General features: G+C 43.6%; 1 protein-coding gene across 1 annotated transcript in view; it reads right to left on the reverse strand.

Annotated features, from left to right (window-relative positions):
- Nucleotides 1-463, reverse strand: part of ENPP2 (ectonucleotide pyrophosphatase/phosphodiesterase 2) — a 104710-nt gene extending 104247 nt beyond the window's left edge. Inside the window, exon 1 of the mRNA XM_066379401.1 lies at nt 221-463. Within this exon, the coding sequence (XP_066235498.1) occupies nt 221-241 (21 nt within the window). The 5' untranslated portion in view covers nt 242-463. The remainder of the gene's footprint in view (nt 1-220) is intronic.
- Nucleotides 464-20671: the final 20208 nt, after the last annotated feature.

Consider the following 20671-nt stretch of genomic DNA (forward strand, 5'->3'; position numbering starts at 1 on the left):
CAAACATTCTCTGGCAACGACAACTCGACATGAGTTCAGCTCTCTGCACGTTGCGCGCCTGGAAACGGCTCCAGCTGAGTGCACGGGAACGCAGCCCAACGGGGGACCGTTTTCCTGAAAATCGGAAGGCCCTTTGCAAGGCTGCTGGGCTGACGGAACGGCAGCTTGGGCCCGGGAGCCCAAGCAAGGGAGGACGGGAAGAGAGAGGCGCCTACCGTACCCGATCGGCGCGGCGGGTCATGCTGCGGGCGTCCGGGTGCCTGCTCCGGCCCCGGAGCTGCGGACGCGGCCTCTGCTGCGCGCCGCGGACCTGTGAGCTCTGCCCCGGGACCGCTGCCCCGGGCTGCTCTTGTTTGCACTGGGCCGTTTGCTTTTGGGATTTCTCCAATGTAGATGTAGTCAGGGGGCCGCTGTCCCGGGGGACAATGATTCCATTGGAAGCTGGCCTTTGACAAGACTCACACATGACCTTTGACTAAAATGGCTTTGGGGAAGGAAAGTGTCCCGAGGCGAAAGCCGGGCATCCAGGGCAGCGGTCCACAAACCCACCCCCAACAGTGTCAAGTTAATTTTTCATCTCGCAGTCTTTCAAGGGGGAGTCTCTGGGGACCGCTCTGGGCCTCTGGGCTAGGATCAAGTGAAGGAGACTCCCCGGGAGGTGTCATTGACCATTTCTCCTTCATTCTGGGCAATTCTTACCCTGTTTCCAGAAGGATTTCGCTGCAGAAGTTTCCTGCTGTGCTGTTGACCAGTTCCTGGAATTAGCATTTCCAGGTTAAACGTGGGCAGGCCTATAGTGTATAAATTCCTGTAACACTCTCAGGAATAATAACACCATTTAGGTTTTTTCCCCCTAGAGCATGCTACAGCTGACAAAGGGGCTTTCAGAGTCCTGCTGTCATTTGACCTCCCAGACAATGCCAAGGCGCTGCTGCTTTGACTGCCATTTTACAATATAAACAAACAGAAGGTCCAGAAAATTAAAATATTTGCCCAATCACCCAACCAGAAAGTGACATCTGGGTCCTCCCAACCACCTCCCTGTGCAAGCGCACAAATCACCCACCTCCCTGGGGGGGACGGACCACGCCGACTTAATTGTAACATAACTCAGTTATAGCAAAACATAGAATTAGAACACATAAAGCAACAGTAGCTATAATTATTCAAATTTTTGAATTATGAAAGTGACTTAAAAGTTGTTTTAATATAAGCCACTATTTTGGTTATTGATACCCACAGATATCTTGAATTCATTGACTACATTTTTTTTTTTTTTTTTTTTTACTGTCTAAATTATTCTCTTTGCCAGCTGCAAGAGGATGCCATGGGAACCAGACTGGCCATTCAGAGAGGTGGGTACAAGCCAGGGCTTCCTGAGGTGGCTACCAGAGCCTAACCCTATAACCCTAGCCACACTCAGAGCCTTGTGCACCCCCCCCCCTTTTTGCTAGGCTTTCCCAGATGGGGGGGGGCTAAACAAAAGGGAATGGCGCACTGTGGGTGACACCGCAGCCCTGAACACGTGTCAGCATCCCAGAATTTTCGTGTGATAAGGGAAGTTATGATGGAGGTCCGCAGAGAGGTCCTTGGGTCACCTGCCTGTGCCAGGTGGTTTTCTTCCATGTTTTCCAGCTCAGAGAAGGGGAAAGGGAGTGATACACTCAGTTGGAAGACCTAGAAGTCTGCCTGGAGGAGGAGAATATTGCCAATCCAGACGACGCCATGTATGAATGTTGCCCTGGTGTCTTGCGCAACCTGAAAATAGTCTTTGCACGTGAAGGCACGGGGCTTGGGAGGCTGCGTCCAGAGAGAAGGGTGTGGGTTTGGACTCCGACCAGCCTCCCGTGTTGCTCTAGGAAATATGGAATTTATCCTGGAGGGTCCAGTAGGTTAATGTGACTGTTAATATAATACCAACTCACAAGAAAATGATGCAGGAGTCATATGTTGTTCTATAACTATATATATATATAATATTAACTTAGGTTGGTGTTTAAGCACATTAGCGTCATCAGACAGGTGCAGTTTGTCTTCCTAGCTACAAAAACATGAGCAATATATTTAATCTCATTAAAGTTTCAGTTTTCTCTTCAGTAATATGAAGATTATGGGCTATGTTATGGATTAAGTAAAATTATTTAAGTAAAACTCTTTGCCTCCCCTCTAACATACTGTAGTACTCAATCAAAGGTAGCTATTATATTTGAAAATAATTTAATGTGTGCGTTGCTGACCAGAAAGTAACAAGGAGCTCATATTTTCTAGTTTTCTCACTTCTTTCTCCTATACTTTTGGCTTTGGACTCATCTGTTCCTTTCACTGGTTCCAGTCCAGCTCCTTCACGATAGTACTGTACTTCCTGTATGTCCCAGTCCAGACGTTCGCATCGGTTTCAGTCCTTCTGTCCTTCCACCTCCGTTGGTTCATTTCCTGTCCTACCACTACCACCCACACCTGTCAAACCCCTGCCCAGGAGGTCATTATCTGTTAGAAGTACAAATCATCACACGACTGTGTCCCTAGTCACCCCCATTTACTTGTGGCCTGCAGCCTTGGCTGGGTGCCCAGCGCCACTGTATTCTGTGCAAGTGTCCCTGGTCAGCCCACCTCTGCAGTTACACAGTCACCGTTCCCCCCACTTCAGGATGCTGAGCCCACTCCCGGCAGGCTTTCTTTCAGCAAACAACCTCTCCTTCCACAGCGAACAGCACAGTGGCCACCAGAAGGGAGCGCTGCCTCTTACCCCTGCCTTCCAGCCTCTCTTCCTTCCCTCCCACCTCAGGGGTCCCCCTCCTGCTGTGGGCTATGGAGTCCCTCTCACCAATTTCCTCCAGAACCTTCTTTCATCAACCATCTCCGTATCTTTCAGTTTCTTCTCTACTGAGTTCATTGAGTTCATGTATTCAGTTAACCTTTATAAAACGCCTATATACAGTCAACATCTTTGATTCGGGGCATAAAAGGATAAATAAAACACCACAACCTAGAAACACATTCAAATTTCTTCCGTATAATGAACTACATTTTTGCACTTGTTCCTTATAACACACTCAACAAGTATCTACTGCCTGGAACATATTGTCCATGGATATTCCAAGGCTGGTTCCTTCCTTTAGAACTGGGCTTAAAATAACCTCAAGGAGAGCCTTCCCTGAGCAGCCAGCCTGGAGAACTACCCTCTCCCTTGTTACTATCTGTTAACCTTCTCTATTCCCATCATATCACTTATCCCCTGTTGTAATGAGAGACCCCTCTGTTGTCTTACTTCCTATTTTCTTTGCTTCCACCAGTCTGAATCTTCCTGATGACGGACCCTTGTCTTTTCTTCACTGCTGTATGCCCAGGGCCCAGTGTGCACCTAGTAGGCTCTCAGGAGACATTTGATTGTCAGCTTCCAAGTGCTGATACCTTCTTTGCTTTAATCTTTGTTGTTGTTTTTTTATTATAGATTTTCTTATTTATTCACTTTTAGAGAGAAAGGAGAGAGAGAGAGAGAGAGAGAGAGAAAGAGAGAGAGAGAGAAGGGGGGAGGAGCAGGAAGCATCAACTCCCATATGTGCTTTGACCAGGCAAGCTCAGGATTTCGAACCGGTGACCTCAGCATTCCAGGTCAACGCTTTATCCACTGCGCCACCACAGGTCAGACTCTTTGTTGTTGTTTTTTCTGTCTCCTGATATCATACAGCCTACTGGTTTTCTACAGTGACTGTGAAGAAAATTGCCAGAGAGCTTTGAAAAATCCTAATACTCAACACACCCTCAGACAATTTATCTGGGAGGTGAGACGGAGGTATCATTTCTGTAAGCTTTCTTGGCAATTCTAAAAGCCAAGCTTAAGACCACCACCCTAACCTCTGCCTGACACACAGGGGATGCTCAATAGCGGAATGAGTGAGTGAATGAGTCAAGGAATGGAGTCATTTACCTGCTTACCTTTCAATCTTTCTCCCCTTGGTCCTTCCACACGTGATCTGTCATTCAGGCACGCCAACTCCCAAACAAGTATGCACTCTTGTTTCTTCAAGTTTTCATATGCTGCTAGCTCTACGAAGAACACCCAGACCCCCTCTCGGCTACCCAAGGAGTCTCCTGCTGGACTGCCTGGTAAATTCTGGGTGTGGGCTTAATACCATCTGCTCTGTGAGATCTTCCCCACAGTGCCCAAGGGATCTGGGCCTCGTCTCTCCTCGCACATGTCCCTGTTCGAGTCATCATGCTGCTGTGTCATGATTGCTCTGGTGCAGGCTGCCCACTCAGAGATGGCATTCTGCAGATGCTATGGCATAAACTCACACACTAACGGATTAACACACTGAATGACTTTTTAAAGATGCTGAGTGTTTTTATTTTGTTTTTATTTTTAACAGATTTACTGAGCTATAAATTGCATAGCATACAATTCCTCGGTTTAAATTCTACAATTCGATGGTTTATAAGATATCACAGTTAATCATCACCACAGTCACCTCTGGAACGTTTTCATCACTCGGCTTCAGTCACCCCCCATGCCTCCCCAGCCTCCATGCCCGAGGGAACCACTAATCTCCCTTCTGTCTCTCTAGATTGGCCTATTCTGGTTATTTCATAGAAGTGGAATCATATAATAACTGTTTTTTCTTTGGGATTGGCATCTCGTTCCACTTTTGGAGACTTATTTGGCCATAAGCATCCCTTTCACGTTAAGTTAATGTGACAGAATTCGGGCTCTGCAGAGATCTTGGAGGGCCAAGCAAGGCAGTATTCTTAGACCATATTTACACAGAAACCTGGTAAATTACCCAACTTTCTGAGCTGGGGCAAGGAGGATAGAGAGGCTCAGCTGCACCTGCCAGCACAGGATCAAGGCAGGGGGTGGATCCCAGGGCGGGGCAGCTCTACCCCCGCAGCCCCAGCCCAAGGGGCCGCTGGGGTGGACCTCCTTGCCATTAGGACCCCACATGGAGGGCAAGCTTGCCGGGTCAGACTCCAAGTTTGCCACGTGTGCACTGGAATTCTTCCTTCCCTGCTGCCTCAGCTCTAAAAAGAGGATAAAAATAATTCCGACCTTACAAGCACCCCATCATCCTATTATTATAAAGATTAAATAAACAGGGGATGCATATCAAGTCCATCCTACAACACCTGGGACACAATAAATGCCTGATAAATGTTCACGCTGTTGTAGTGGTTGCCGTTTGACCCTAGCTGTTAATATATTGTTATTCTGTGTACAATTTAATATGGAAAGAGGGTCCTGGTGCTTTTTAAAAAAAAGAGGCAAACAGTTACCCTCGGAAAACTTAAGACACCACGCTGGTATCCACTGCCAGGTGGTCATTTGAGATCTGCTTGGTGAGAGCGGGAACAGTGACATGACCTAGCGGAGGCCGAGGAGCATTTGTTAATGAAAAGTGCGGGGAGGAGGTGAGTTAGGACCATCCCTGGCATAGAAGCTGATGGAAAGAACCTAGTTTTTCTCTCCAAATGTTGGCTCCATGGACCTTGGGTCTCCTCTGTTCACCTGCACTTCCCGCCAGCAATTCCTTTATTTTCCTGCTACTATTCCTATTGGCCAGAACAGCCTGAGGACTCCCGGGCTGAGCACTCCCGCACTGTCTCTCACGCACATCTGAAATCAGAACTTGTGCAGGCAATCCGATGGTCAGACACACCATTGCTAGCACGTGACCACAGAATAGACCAATTTGCTACCAGCCGATCAGAGAATGATCTTGCCCGACCCAGGGAAGCTGTTCTTGCATGTAAGCATTGAGTGTCTATTTTGAGTGAAGGGTGGGGGTCATTAGAGGGCCTTCATCTGACTTCCACTGCGTTGACTGGACTTTTCCTACACATCTAGCCCACCTCTGTTTAGGTTTTGCTCAGCTGTATCTCGTTCCTGCATTCCTCCCCTCCGGGACCCCACGGTTCTCGGTACACGCCTGTGGGACAGCGCCGAGGTGGTGCCCAGTTATCCCTGTGTACATGGCCCTCTCTGCTGCTGGGCCGTGACTGGTGAAACACAAGGGGCTCCTTTATTTATCTCTGCGTCTCCCGTGAACACCCCTGGGCCTGCACACAGTGCTCCGTCCTCCAACTTCACAGATGCACCTGAAGAGCCTCCTGTGTGCTGACACTTCACAATGCAAACATTTCCCAGAAGCAAGGGATGTTTATGTCTGAAATAAATTTTGAGGCAAGAAAGTGAGGTCCAGAGATGATTTCTTATCAACTTCCCCAAGGACTGAGAAAGGAAAATACTGGAGATGGAATCACACTCTCACAACACCTTGTTCTGTGATGGCAAGAATTTGTCCTTTGGTTGAAACCATAGATTTTTAAACACGGTTGGAAAGTGAGAAAAAATATGAATGAGTAGTTTGTTCATTGATGGTTTTCCAGCTCAGCCACTAGACCCCAGAGCATCCCTGAGTCAGTCACTGAAGATATAAGTACAGACCAACCCAGATCTATACTGCTCACAAAAATTAGGGGATATTTCAAAATCAATATGAAGCGATCAAAAAAGAAACATTTTTTTATTAAACAAAATCATCAGCAAAGTAAATGACAAGTCAAAGAAAGTTGTTCAATTATGCAAATGAGATGCAAAACTAACTTTTATTTCATTGGTGAAAATGCACTCTACAAAAGGCTGAAAGTACTGGAGTATCTGCACGTTCCCTGATCCCATAATTTTTGTGAGCCGTGCATAATGTGGCTGATCCCACTATTGTTGACTCTCTGTACGAATTACACCCCCGCCACGCCTGCTCATGTTTCACCCACACCAGATCGACCGAGCGCCTGGAAAAATTTAACTTGGTGGGATTGCACAACCAGGGAAAGCTTGAGTTGCTCTGTGGGGTCATGAATGAGATTTTTCAGTTGCCTTGTGAGAACATTTCCAGTGGGAAGGAAAACAGAACAAGTTGTCACAAAGGAGAACATCCCCGTCAGGCTCAGGTGAGCTTATTAAACAACTAAAGGATGTTAGGGACACTTATTCTGGCCAGGTGTGGGTACAAACAGAATCTTGTTCTGTTTTTGTCCTCACTCCTTTGTTGAATATCAATTATGAAGAACGCTTCAGAGGTGATAGATGTTTGCAACTTTGATCATTGCATGCATGTGTCCAAACTAATCAAATAATATATACATTAGATGTATATGGTTTTTAAAATATTAACTATAGCACAATACATGTATTTTTTTAAATAAGCTATTTCCTCATTGAGTCCTGTAAGCCCAGTGTTCTGTCGCCCACAAAAGCAGACTTTTGGTAAGAACAGACAAGACCCTACCTCCTGCCTAGCTCCTTCAAGGCCACTGCTGAGTTCCCCTTAATCACTTACGAGGGTACCGGCTCCAGTAAATACTACTACTGCAGCTCAGGCCACCAACATCTCTCAACTGGACCACTGAGCAAGTCATCTAAATACCCTCCTTGACTCCAGTTTGAAATCTTCTAACACATCTTCCATGCTTCAACCAGAGAGATCGTCCTGAGACTCTCTAACCTGACCACCTGCTTCGTCTGCTTACTTCCCTGCAAGGTTTCCCAACTGTCTCGAAGATGAAGAATTAACTCCTTCGTATAGGTTAACAATAAGCTGGTCAAGGTTGCTGCCTACAGACTAAGATCTATGGCTAAGGAGCTGAGTGAGCTGGGATCTGGTCCATGTTCCACATGGCCAGCCATGAGCCCTGGCACGGGCCTGCTTCTGCTTAATACCTAAAAAGGGCCAGCAGCACCCTATGGAACACTTATTTTTCCCTGCTGTAGGCTCATATCTAATACCCCCACACCTATTTCTACCCTCAAAATTCTCCCTTTATCTTGCTTCTAACCCTTTGCCCACTTTCTCCTTCGCTTGAACTTGTTTTCGTTTTTCTCTTCCTCTGGGTGAGTCACATTCTTCTATCTGCTCTCCACGTCAGCATCATCTTCTCTGACCATTTGGACTGGGTTAGGTGCTCTTAATATGTGTTCTCAAAGCATCATGTGTTTTTTTTTTTCATAACAGATTGCTTATTCTGCAGTCTTATCATTGCCTAATTATCTGTCTCTTCTCAAAAGCATGGTATTTTGTAATCTCCTCAACTAGGTATTCAATAAATATCTGTTGATGAAAGAAATTAATGAATAAATGGATGGGTACATAAATATGTGTAAAAGAACTTGAACTTATGATTCCAATGAACATCACATTTTGACTAAAAGAGTTCCAAGATTTTATTACATATTGTCCTGTGAAAGTAGTTCTCCCTTATCCGTGATTTCACTTCCCAGGGTTTGAGTGATTGGCAGTGAACTGCAGTCCAAAACGAGTAAACAAAAAGTTTCAGAAATAATACAGAAATTTTAAATTGCATGCCATTCTGGGTACTATGATAAAACCTTGTGCATTTCTTCTCCATCACGCTTGGGAAGTGACTCATCCCTTTGTCCAGTGTATCCAGGCCGTGTATGCTTCCCACCCACTAGTAACTTGGTGGCCATGTAGGTCATCAGATTGATGCCTGCAGTGTCCCAGTGCTTGTGTTCGAGTCACAATTTTTTTACTTCATCATGGCCCCAAAGCACAAGACTCGTGATGCTGGCAATTTAAATACGTCAAAGCGAAGACATAAAGTGCTTGCGTTAAGTGAAAAGATAAAAGTTCAGTACTATCTGTGATTTCAGGCATCCACTGGGGTTTTTTGAACATATCCTCCACAGAGAAAGGGGCAATTATTGTGTTTGTGACATTTATATATTTGCCTTCACAAAATGCACTTGAAAAGATGAACCTTTAAGAATGGCGAATTCATCTTAGCTCATCCAAAGCCACAGCTTTCCCATTTTACAAACTGAACACATCAGACTCCTTTTTTCTTTGAGTTTTGATGGAAGTTTCCAAATGAAAAGATGCTGATCTTTCTAATGTGTCTTCATTCTTGTGTCTGCTCACCCTCCCCCAACAGGACACCCATGGCAAGAGAATGGAAGACCTCACATGTCTCGGTGAGGAGTTTGGCATTCATCCTGTGGGTGATAGGGCGTTCATGAAGGGTTTTAAGCAGAGGACAGTTGAATTCATATTTTGTTTATGAGTGACTGATCTATCAAGGGGAAGAAAGATGAACATCTAGGGGACAGTGAGTGAGAAGGAAGGCCACTAGGACAATCCAGGCAAGAGACGATGAAGATCTGGACCAAGGAAGGGATCATAGCAATAGAATGAGGATGAAAAATCAAGGAACATACAGGAGGAAAAGTCTCTCGGATTTGATTAAGTATGGCTATAAAAGGAAGAAGAAATCAGAGATGATTACAGGGTTTCTGGCTTCAGCAACTGGATCACTAATGGTGCCATCAACTGAGCTCTGGACTGTAAAGATAGTGAGTTCACTTTAAGATGAGTTCAGTTCAAGTTATAGACTTTCATGACAAACAAAGGCAGAAGTCATCTCTGTGTACCAAGTTTCTGGTGTCCCTTATTGTCGGTGCACATCAAAGGTGCTCAAACTGTTTTTGAACTGAACTGAAGGTTCAGTACGTCCTACTTATAGGATTTTCAACATCTAATTTCAACTGTGTCTTCTGTCAGAATCCATGCAAAGACCCATACATCCATACTGATCTAATATTCACATAAGATTTATCCATGTGACATGCTAAGAAATATCAACCCCCTGGAAAGTATGACTAAGAAATTTTACTGCGATAATAATTTTCACTACGCGGTGGAAGGAGTCAGGGAGGGGGATAGTTATTAGAGCAACCACAAATTGGTCTGGGGCTACACTTGGCTTTTAATTTCACTACAAATTTCAGAGAAGCCATAAAGGATTCAAGTAAAATGTGGTTGGTTGATTAGAAACATTTGAAGGAACCCCAGGCAGGCACGTGTTTCACATTTCCTGCACCAGAATTTGCCAAGTATTAGTCATCTTCCTCCCCACGTTATTCCAGAACACAGAGTCTGTTGAGCTGGTCTTTTGGAAGGACAGGACCTGGGTCAGGAGAGCATGGACAAATCCGAGACTTCCACAGACAGAGAATGAACAAATAAATGCCATGCAGAGGAGAGGTTGCCACGCTCAATGCTCCCATCTTCCCCAACCCTGTTCTTAAGTTACCCCCTTTGCCCCCACTTTCTGCCCAGTCCATGTTCAACTCCACAGCACAAGAGAAGACAGTTGGGGGGGGGGGCTCTCAAGTGAGAACACTGTTGCTTCATCCAGAACCTGCTTCATTCTCTCCCTTCTGTCCTCCCTTCCTCCCTCTCATCCTCCTTCCCTCCTGCCTCTCTCCCCAGAACACAGATTCCAGAATGGAACAGGCACAGGCTTTCCAGGCAGAAAGACCCAAATTTGAAACCAACTTCCACCATCAACTTTGAGTCATTTACCCTCTTGAAGCCTCAGATGATTTCATTTACAAAATGAGGACAGTAAGCCCTACTTTGAGGAGTGAAGACCAGATGAGGTCATTTATGGAAAACACATATGTGTGTGATGTGAGCCAACATGTTTGGACCCTTCTTGCCTCCGCCCTTCTTCATGATGACTGCCCTTCTGCATGATGACCTGCCCGAACAAGAGCAGATCCCAAACTGTCACTGAACTCAGTCCCCACTCACGGAAGAGCCATGCAATGGGTCCAATTCACCCAGCCCCTGGAGACCCAATCAGGGTGCTCTGTAATGGGCTCAGATTCACCTAGTCTGCCTGGTTCAGTGCAGGTGAGATCACAACTGATGTGGCTTCCTTCAGATTAAAGTGCTGCAAGAGCAAGGATGGAAAAGCTAATTCTGCCTGGAACAGTCATGTCCGACCTTAGGGATGAAGCATCATTTGAACTGGCCCTTAAATGAATGAATAACATTTCCTAGGAGGGAGTCAGGGACATTTCATGCAAAAGGGGTAAGTGACTAAAGACACTGAGGCCATAATGTATTCAAGAAACAGTAATTAGTCAGATACAGCTAGAGGAGGCACAAAGGAGAGATACACCTGAGACGAGCCTGGCAAGGTCAACTGAGCTAGTCTCCCAATAGTTGACTCTGCAAGGTGGAGCTTCTGGATTTAATCCTATAAATAAACGCAGGCTCATTAAAGTGATTTGAGAATTCCTCTTTTGCATTTTATTGTACAGATGCTCCTAGACTTAGGATGGGGTTACATACAATAAATCCACCATAAGTTGAAAATATCATAAATTGACCCTGGCTTGTGAGCTCAGTGGTAGAGCATCGGCCTGGCTTGTCATCCTGGGTTCAATTCCCAGTCAGGACACACAAGAGAAGCAACCATCTGCTTCTCCACACTGCCCCCCCATCTCTCTCTCTCTCTCTCTCTCTCTCTCCCCCTCCCCTCCTGCAGCAATTGCTCAAATGAAGCAAAATTGGCCCTGGGTGCTGAGGATGGCTCCATGATCTGGGCCTTAGGCACTAAAACAGCTCAGTTGCCAAGCAACGGAGTTACAGCTCAGCTGGGCAGAGTATCACTTGGTAGGGGCTTGCTAGATGGATCCTGGTAAGGGCATATGCAGGAGTCTGTCTCTGCCTCTCACTTGATGGAAGAAAGAAAGAAGAAAGAAAGAAGGAAAGAAAGAAAGAAAGAAAGAAAGAAAGAAAGAAAGAAAGAAAGAAAGAAAGAAAGAAAGAAAGAAAGAAAGGAGGGAGGGAGGGAGGGAGGGAGGGAGGGAGGGAGGGAGGGAGGGTGGGAGGGAGGGAGAAAAAAGAGAAAATATCATAAGTTGAAAGTGTATTTAATAAATCTAACCTACTTAAATATGTTCAGAACACAATGTCCACAAAATGCTGGCAACGCAGGACACTGGAGAAGTTGGTGGTTTACCCTGCTGGATACCTGGCTGATGGCAAGCTAGGGCTCGCCACCCCTGCCAGCATCCTGATAGAGTATCAGCCTATGGCCAGCCCGGGAAAAGAGATCAAAATTCAAAATTTGAAGTGGAGTTTCTACTGAATTTGGTTTCAAATTGGGAACTTTCTGGCTCCTATTGCTTTTGCACCATCAAGTCAAAAAAATTTTAAGTTGAAGTTCATCTGTATTCTGTTTATTTGCAGTTTCTATTCTTATTGTGAAAACCACACACATAGTAAAAAATATATATATACATGTATATATATATATACATGTATATATATATATATATATATATATATATATATATATTCAAACAGTACACATAAGGGCATAATAATAAAAAAAATGAATCCCTCTCTTTATCCTACACTACTGAGTCTACTCTGCAGTGGTAAATCTTTATTCTCTCTCTTTCCAGAAATTTTATATATAAATATTCTGATAGGTCTTCCTGTGAATGATTATTTATACACTGGACTCTAAATGTTTCTTTCTTAGTTTACAATACATTCCAGAGATCATTCCTTTTCAGCATATTTAATATCATCTCAGTGTTTTAAATACCTGTATTGTATGCTATACATTGGCTTGTTATATCATCTTTAAAATCTTAATTCTTAGTTGATATGTATTTATAGTTCCCAATTGTTTATTATTACAAACAAGGCTGCATCCCATTGTATTTATATCTTTTCAAATATGTGAGAGTATTCCTGTACAAAAAACTACTAAAGGCAGAATCACTGGAGCAGAGTATGGGCTTTTAAACCCTATTTTAAACTTACCCATTAAAAAAAGTGGCTATTTTTACTCCCAGCACCAGAGGATGATGGTATGTTTCCATATATCCTTGACATTACTCTGTTATCAAACTTTTAAATCTTAGCCAATATGGTATTTTAATTCTCTTGTTTTGACTAACATTCCTATAACTAAGTGAAGATGAGCACCTGCTTATATGTACTTCTTATTTGTACTTCTTTCTCTGAAAATAGCGTGTTTTTTTCTTTCTCTTGCCAATTTTTCTATTAGTCTGTGGTCTTTTCCTTGCTCATTTATAAGAGCTCTTTATATATTAAGAAACTAGGCAAGTTGACCATGATTTCGTTTATGGCTTCTGGACCCCAGCCGGTTTTTAGAACTGTCTCTTCCACTCCAATATTATTCTTAAATTGACCCATGTTTTCTTTCATATTTTCATGACTTCTTATTTTATGTTTACATTTTGTCAATCAAACATGAATTTATTTTGCTATAAGGTATCAGGTGTGGATTTTATTTTATTATTCATTCTTTGTGTCTTGTAATGGATAATTTCAACTCCATTTAAATGATTAACATGATAGATGTGTTCTTAGTTCCTTTCTCTTAGTTACTCCTATTTTTAAAACTTCCTGTATCTTCTCATTTTCACTACAAGGTGTGTTTTATCTATTCTGCTCACAAAAATTAGGGGGTATTTTATAGGGGTATCCATATTCATTTTGAAATATTCTCTAATTTTTGTGAGCAGTATACGTTGCTACCTCTGTATTTTTTTCCCTTTCTTTATAGAGAACTATTTGGTGAAAGAACAAGGAGTTCCGCCTGGCACACAATGAAAAATGGTTTGTCTCGAATATTTTGCGTGTACGCATGCGCCGGCTTGTAGCTATCAGATAACCCAGATGTGACGTCACCCACAATCTCTACTGTGCCCTCTCTCTCTGAGAATTCTTGGGAAGATGGCACCCCTTCAGGATTCCCTTTTGGCCCCACATCCCCTGACCCTGCGCAGTGTGGAGCAGGGATGCGGAGACGCTCCTCCTGCCCCCAACCCATCCCACACGCTGCTGTTTCCGGTGCAGTTGGCTCTGTAATGACGTGCCGCCGCTTCTTGGAGGCCACTGAGGAAATATGGATTCACTGTCTTCCACCAGTCAGATCCAAACTTTTCTGTGTTCAGCGATTATTCTTCAGCGTTTGGGGTTGTGTTTCCTAAGTCCTTTGCAGACAAAAAATTGTCTTTTCTCTTTTTTCTTCCAGTTAGCTTCAGGAGATAGAATTGGGGTGAAAACATCCTCTGTCCTCTACTTTAGCCAGAATTTCTCTATCAAAGACAGCTAAGCAGGAGAGAATATATTGCTATAAAACTAATTATGATTTTGACATACAGACTGGACCGGGGGAGTGGAGGCAGAAACCCATCAGGAGGCCAGTGTGGTGGTTGGAACAGAGGAGGGGGAAGCAGGCGTGAACTCGGGGTGGTAGCTGTCACAGGTGCGAGGAAAGTATGGGAGAAATTCTGCAGGCCGCATCGACAGGACTTTGTAACCGATTAAAGGGGACATGTAGGGGCAGTGGAGAAGAAAGCAGTGACTTCATGGTCGGCCATGCAGCAGCCAAGAGAGGGAATATGGCAGAAGGAGAAGTTCCATCTTGAAAAGGTGGACGTTCCCGGGACATTCAGAGGAAGGTCCCAAGCAGGCTGTTGGAAACACACACTGAGACTCGGGAAAGAGCCAGGGCCATTGGTGTGGAGTTAGAGCTCTCCAGCCAATCCAAAGCGGTGGTGGCTAGAGCGGTGACATAGGTGGAGGCCAGACAACACCCATCTTTAAGGGGCTGGTGGGGAAACCTGAGTCCACAAAGGATAGACTTGTAAATGTAGGAAGAAAACCAGAGACAGCGGCACCGTGAAAATCAACAGGAGAGAGTACCAAGAAAAGCAGTGTGGTCAGCAATGCCAGATGTCAAAGAGGGCTTTAAAACAAGCACTAAAAGCTAGCCACTGCTTTTGGCAACAGGTGAAAGCAATTTGGGGAGGGAAGAAGGGGAGTGGAGGGGAAATGACCAACTAATACTAAGTATCTCAGAACACCAGGCAATACACTGGCGTTTTGCACCTGTCATTCTAGCACATCTTTACAAAAATCCCCCCAGAGAGGAAACAGAGGCTAAAAGACATTATTAAGTAAGCTTGGCACCATCACCCGGAAGCTCAGGAGGCAGCTAGATTTACACGCAACCTGCCCTGCGTTCCAAGCAGCATCCTGTTTCCACGGTGTTAACTTGCAGTTCAGATTTTAGTAAATTAACACGTTTCAGATTATAGTTTCTTGTTGCTGGATTTCTTTTTACAAATTCTGGCTGTTGTGCAAAACATAATCACTGCACCCAGGACTGGTTGGTAAAATGTTAACCTGTCCCTCCCCCCATGAAACAGCAAGATAGCTTTCGTTGGCTTCATTCCTGGCAATGGTAAGTGCAGAGTAAATGGTAACTAAACTAACCAAGGTCACAAAATCGGTGGCAAAGAAAAGCAACAATGCAAATACCTTTTATATTTTCCCCTGATCATTCTTTAATAGAAATTTCTGCATTCTGAGTTCTATGGATTTATTTCCAACTACAGTATAGAGAGATGAAAGTGCCAACTTCCTTGACCTGAGAGCTTGTGCTCTAATCACTCTTCTTATGTGGATTCTTTCTCTCCCACGTGACCTCGCTGATCGTCAGTGCCCACTTCCGTGTTTGTCACATAGCGAGTGCTCAATAAGTTTGCTTTATTGAATTTTTTCCAGGCTGAGGTCACTGCAGGTGGTTCAGTAACCCACTTGTCTCTCTGAAAAAGAGCCTAAACCCACCAAGGCTGGGGTGCATAATTGGTGCCTAACTTCATTATTCAACTAATTTAAAACCAACCAACCAATGAAACTGTCTGGAGGGAACACAAGCAACTTTTGAGTTTCCCCCAATATAGGGGGACAAGATATGCTTTATGGACATACTTCCAATGGGAATATACTTAAAGATTCTGGAGTTCCGCTGTGTGCTTTCTATCCAGGGCACCTAACCCCCAAACATGGAGAACCCTAAGAATATGGCATTTCACATTAATCAGAAGGAGAGAAGAACTCCTGATCTGGTACTGTGGTGACCCTCCAGCCGAGAGATGGTATATCTTTCACTAGACATGTTTTCGGATCTAGATCTTCTCACTAGGAAAATTAATAAGAAAAAAAAATGACAACAAACACCATCATTTATTGCATATTGCACATGTGGCCAGGGCCATGATTAATGCTTGCAACAATCTTGTTTACTATTAAATCTACAAACATAATCCTAAGATTAGAGACCGATGACATTCCCCTAATTTGAAAAAAAAAACCAAAACAACCGAAATATTGTGGTGAAATATTTCTTTCAGGAGCTTGGATTTATGTCAGATCTTGCCACTTTTCTCCCTGATCTTCTCTCTCCTTCAGTAATTAAATCCCCAAGATTTAGGTGTGACTATAGTTTCTGGGGAAAAGACTACATTTCCCAGCCTCCCTTGCAGCTAGCTACAGCCATGACCAAATTTTGGCTAGTGTGATTTAATTAGAAGTGGTATATGCAATTTCTTGGAAGTATTCTTAAATACAGGGGATAGAGGGGGCGTATATAATTCTTCATCACTCTTCTCCCTCTTGCTGGCCAGAATTTATGTGTAATCTAGCAGCCAGTTTGGAATAGATGCCATATTCAACAGTGCAGTAAGAAAGGGGGTCTCTAATAAATCACTTATGCCATGAAGTACAGGCTTCTGCCTACAGACAGCTTGAATGTGGGGTCGTGACCATCTCTAGTTAAACTACATGTTTATTTCTTGTTTCCCACAGTTGTGTCTAATTCTAACCAATGTAGGAGCCTTACGATAACTTGCATTGTTGTTGAATGTAAGTTAAGTTAAACTGGTATTGACTATATAATACTAAGTACTGTAGATAGAAATGACTAAGATACAGACTTTCTTCAAAGGAGGGCTCAATTTAGAAGGGGAGAGAACATGTCCATGAAACTACAGTGAAGGACATACCTGGCTTTTTTTTTGTCTGGTGTCCTAGTGAGGCCTGCTTTGCCAGCTCCCCTCTGCCGCCCAAGGACAAGAAGAAAGATGCTGGAAAGTCCTGCAAAGACAAAGAGCCAGTGAACAAAATCTAGGGACAAGGTCAAAAAGAAGTTGTCCAAAAGCAAAGTTCAGGACAAGCTCAATAACTTAGTTTTGTTTGACAAAGCAACATATGACAGACTGCAAAAAAACCCCAATAAGCTTATAACCCCAGCTGTTGTCTCTGAGAGACAAGATCTGCAGCTCCTTAGCCAGGGCAGCCCTTTGGGGCTCATTAGTAAAGGGCTTAGTAACTAGTTCCTTTTCTTTTCTTTAAGTTTTAAAAAACCATTTTTTTAAGATTTTATTTATTCATTTTAGAGAGGGAGGAAAGAGAGTGAGAGAGAGAGAGAAGAGGGGGAGGAGAAGGAAGCATCAGCTCCCATATGTGCCTTGACCAGGTGTTTCACATCAACGCTTTATCCACTGTGCCACCATAGGTTAGGCAATAACTAGAGTAGTTTCAAAGCACTGAGCTCAAGTATTGTAGTTTATACCAGAAACACAAAGGGTGGCGACACCCCAGCTTCTGGGGAGGATGCCTGGACAGCAGGTGCTACCAGCTCTATGTTTAAGATAGAGAGCCAGGACCCCTCCACCGGCTCAGTGCACAGTACAAACTCAGGATGCCCTAGGAGAAAACCTGTAGGAGGGCTCCCAGGTGGCTGGAGAATGAAGATGTAGGTCCCGTTCCTGGCTCTGTCTTCAATTCCCTGTGACCTCAGAAGACTGTCTCACCGTTATGGGCTATAAATTCCTTAATTAACAAGTAATTATTAATTGATTATAACAAGAGAGTTGGACTCCATGTCCTCTAAGGTCTTGTTCAGTACTGATGCTCTGAGACTCTATTGCTAGAATCAGCCCTGCATAGGGAGTAGGGGGGATGCTGAATTCATGGGTTTGAAGACCACCGGAGAGATAGGCAACATCGGCTAAGCTCAGGTTCTTCTGCGAGACAAGGGAGTTGAACAGGATGCCCTGTCATATCTCATAGACCTCAACTAGTCTATGAATGCTTTGTGCAAAATTAATCTTTCGTGATGAATACAATCAAGTTAATAAAAACATTATTAGGTCTTTATTTATTTTATATTTATTGAATGTATTGGTTCTCAAAACCGCACAGGTTTCAAGTGTACAACTTGATGAAACATCACCTGCACACTGTACTGTGCGCCATTGCCCAAAGCACGGTCTCTTTCTGTCCCCATCCCCCTCCCCCTTTGCCCGCCCCCCCCCCGCCCCCACCTCCTTTCCCTCTGGCTATGGCCCCACTGCTGGCTGTGTCTGGGTGTTACAGTTACAAGTTTTCTTCCTTCCCCTTCTTTCATCCAGTCCGCCAACCCCCTCTCCCTCTGGCTATGGCCCCACTGCTGGCTGTGTCTGGGTGTTACAGTTACAAGTTTTCTTCCTTCCCCTTCTTTCATCCAGTCCCCCAACCCACCCCCCCCCCACAGCTGTCAGTCTGCTCCATGTCTCCACAACTCTGTTTCTATTTTGTTTGCTAGTTTATTTTATTTTCTATTAGATTCCACATATAAGTGAGATTATCTGGTATTTGTCTTTCTCTGACTGGCATATGATTTCTACACCCATCCATATTGTTGCAAAGGGTAGGATTTCCTTCTTTTTTACAGCCATGTAGTATTCCATTGTGTAAATGTACCACAGATGTTTTTATCCACTCACCCACTGATGGGCCCTTGGGCTGTTTCCAGATCTTGGCTATTGTCAATAATGCAGCAATGCATAGAGTACAGATACTCTTTTGAATTTGTGTTTCCGGTTTCTTCGGATAAATTCCCAGAAGTGGGATCACTTGCTCAAAAGGCATTTCCATTGTTAATTTTTTGAGGTAACTCCATACAGCTCTCCACAGTGGCTGCACCTGTCTGCCTTCTCACCAACAGTGCAGGAGAGTTCCCTCTTCTTCTCATCCTCACCAGCTCTTGGTGTTGATTTATTGATGACAGTCATTCAGACAAATATGAGGTGATATCTCATTGTGGTTTTAATTTGCATTTCTCTGATGATTAGTGAGATTAAGCTCCACCTCCCCTTGTCTATGGGCTGTATGTCCTCTTTGGAGAAGTGCCTATTCATGTCCTTTTTCCAATCTTGAATTAGGTTATTTATTGCAATCCTGGTGTTGCATTGTATAAGTTCTTTTAAGTTGTGCTATTTAAAATAACCCCCATTTAGTGTTCCATGCACAGAATAAAATTTTTTTTAAGTTATCACCTTATGATAATAATAATGTTGGCTCAGAGATGGAAATTTGCATTGTCTTTCATTATTTCGCATAAACTCTGATAGATCATGATTAAGGTCACACACAAAAATGTCCTCATGGAGAGTGAAGTGCCTTTTACATGCATAGAGGTTCTTGTTGATAACCATCACCAACAATCTTAAAGTCACGTTACTCCGCTTGGTCCCAAGTCAAAATGTTTTATCTTCACGGAGTCTAAACAATGCATCTCTGTCCATCGGAATAAAACTTTTCAGCATCATCTATTCCCTCTTGTAACACCCTTGAAATCTTCCTTTCTACTTAAACTCAGGCCAACAAAGTATTTTTTTCTTTTAGAGCTTGTATAATGTGTACACATTTCCAGAGAAAGACATTCTACATCAGCTGTAGGCTGTAACTAAGGACTTACTAAACAAAACAGTTGGGGGTTGTTAACGTAGCCTAAGGCCAAAAAATGGAAAAATCACCATCTTTATCAAACAGTGAAACGCTGAGTACACGGAAAAATTTTTAATGCTTTGGCTTTTTTAGGCTGGTTTTCAATTTGCCAGAAGAACATATGTTTATTTACCTAGTAAAGTAAATTTTAACAAAAGAAACACCTCTAAGCTTCTCCCCTTCCTGACTTGCAACTGAGAGTGTGAAGCTTCATTTTATGGGCTGATTTGTATTCCTTCAAAATTCATATGTTGAAGCCCTAACCCCTACTACTTCAAGATGTGACTGTATTTGAAGATAAGGCCTTTAAAGAGGTAACTAAGGTAAAATGAGGTCATGCAGATGGGCCCTAATCTATATGACAGGTGTCCTTATAAGAAGAATAGAGTCAGACACAGACACACACAGAGGAAAGACCGTGAAGAGACGTGAGGAGAAGGAAGCCATTTGTAAGCCAAAGGGAGGTCACTGGAGAAACAACCCTGCTGATACCTTGATCTTGGCTTCCGGCCTCTAGAACTGTGAGAAGATGAGTCAGTGATTTAAGCCCCCCAGGCTTGGCACTTGGCTATGGCAGCCCTAATAATACGATACATTTTTTTCATATTATCCCCCATTTGCACAAATAGCAAGTCTCTGGGTTCTCTCAGAGCTTAGTACATTGCCTGGTACATTGTAAACACTCCATTTGTTTGTCAAGCAAACTCATTCATTCATTTTGACATTAAACCACCACTCACTGAGTCTTCCCATGTTTAATTCTCCAATCAATGGGAGTGAAAACACCAGCCAGTCTTGCCTTCTTCTTCCTCACTCCTTTCCTCCTCAGTTTCAGGCCAGCATTGTGGCCTGAAGTCATTGTGTGACTTCTTGTGCAGTCTGTGACAGCAACCAACACTCTTGTTACATTGTTTTCATACCTGTTCTGGATCCTTCTAGAATTAAGTACACTTGTACCCAAAGGTCAGGAAGCGATCTCAGCCTCTTGTATATAGCCTTATACTGGAATCGTGAAGGAAATCCAAGGCCTGAGGAAATTCATCCCTCTTGAGAGTTGAGGAACTGACCAAACAAACATCCATTAGTCACCTGCGGTTATATTTGTCCCTCTCACGTCTTCCCTTTTTGCTTCATAGGATTAAAATTTTACTTTCACTCTTCCTTCCAGTCCATCCAAATAGGCAGAGTCTCAATTATGAAAT

The sequence above is a fragment of the Saccopteryx leptura genome, chromosome 3 (assembly GCF_036850995.1).
Source record: "Saccopteryx leptura isolate mSacLep1 chromosome 3, mSacLep1_pri_phased_curated, whole genome shotgun sequence".
Lineage (NCBI taxonomy): Eukaryota > Metazoa > Chordata > Mammalia > Chiroptera > Emballonuridae > Saccopteryx > Saccopteryx leptura.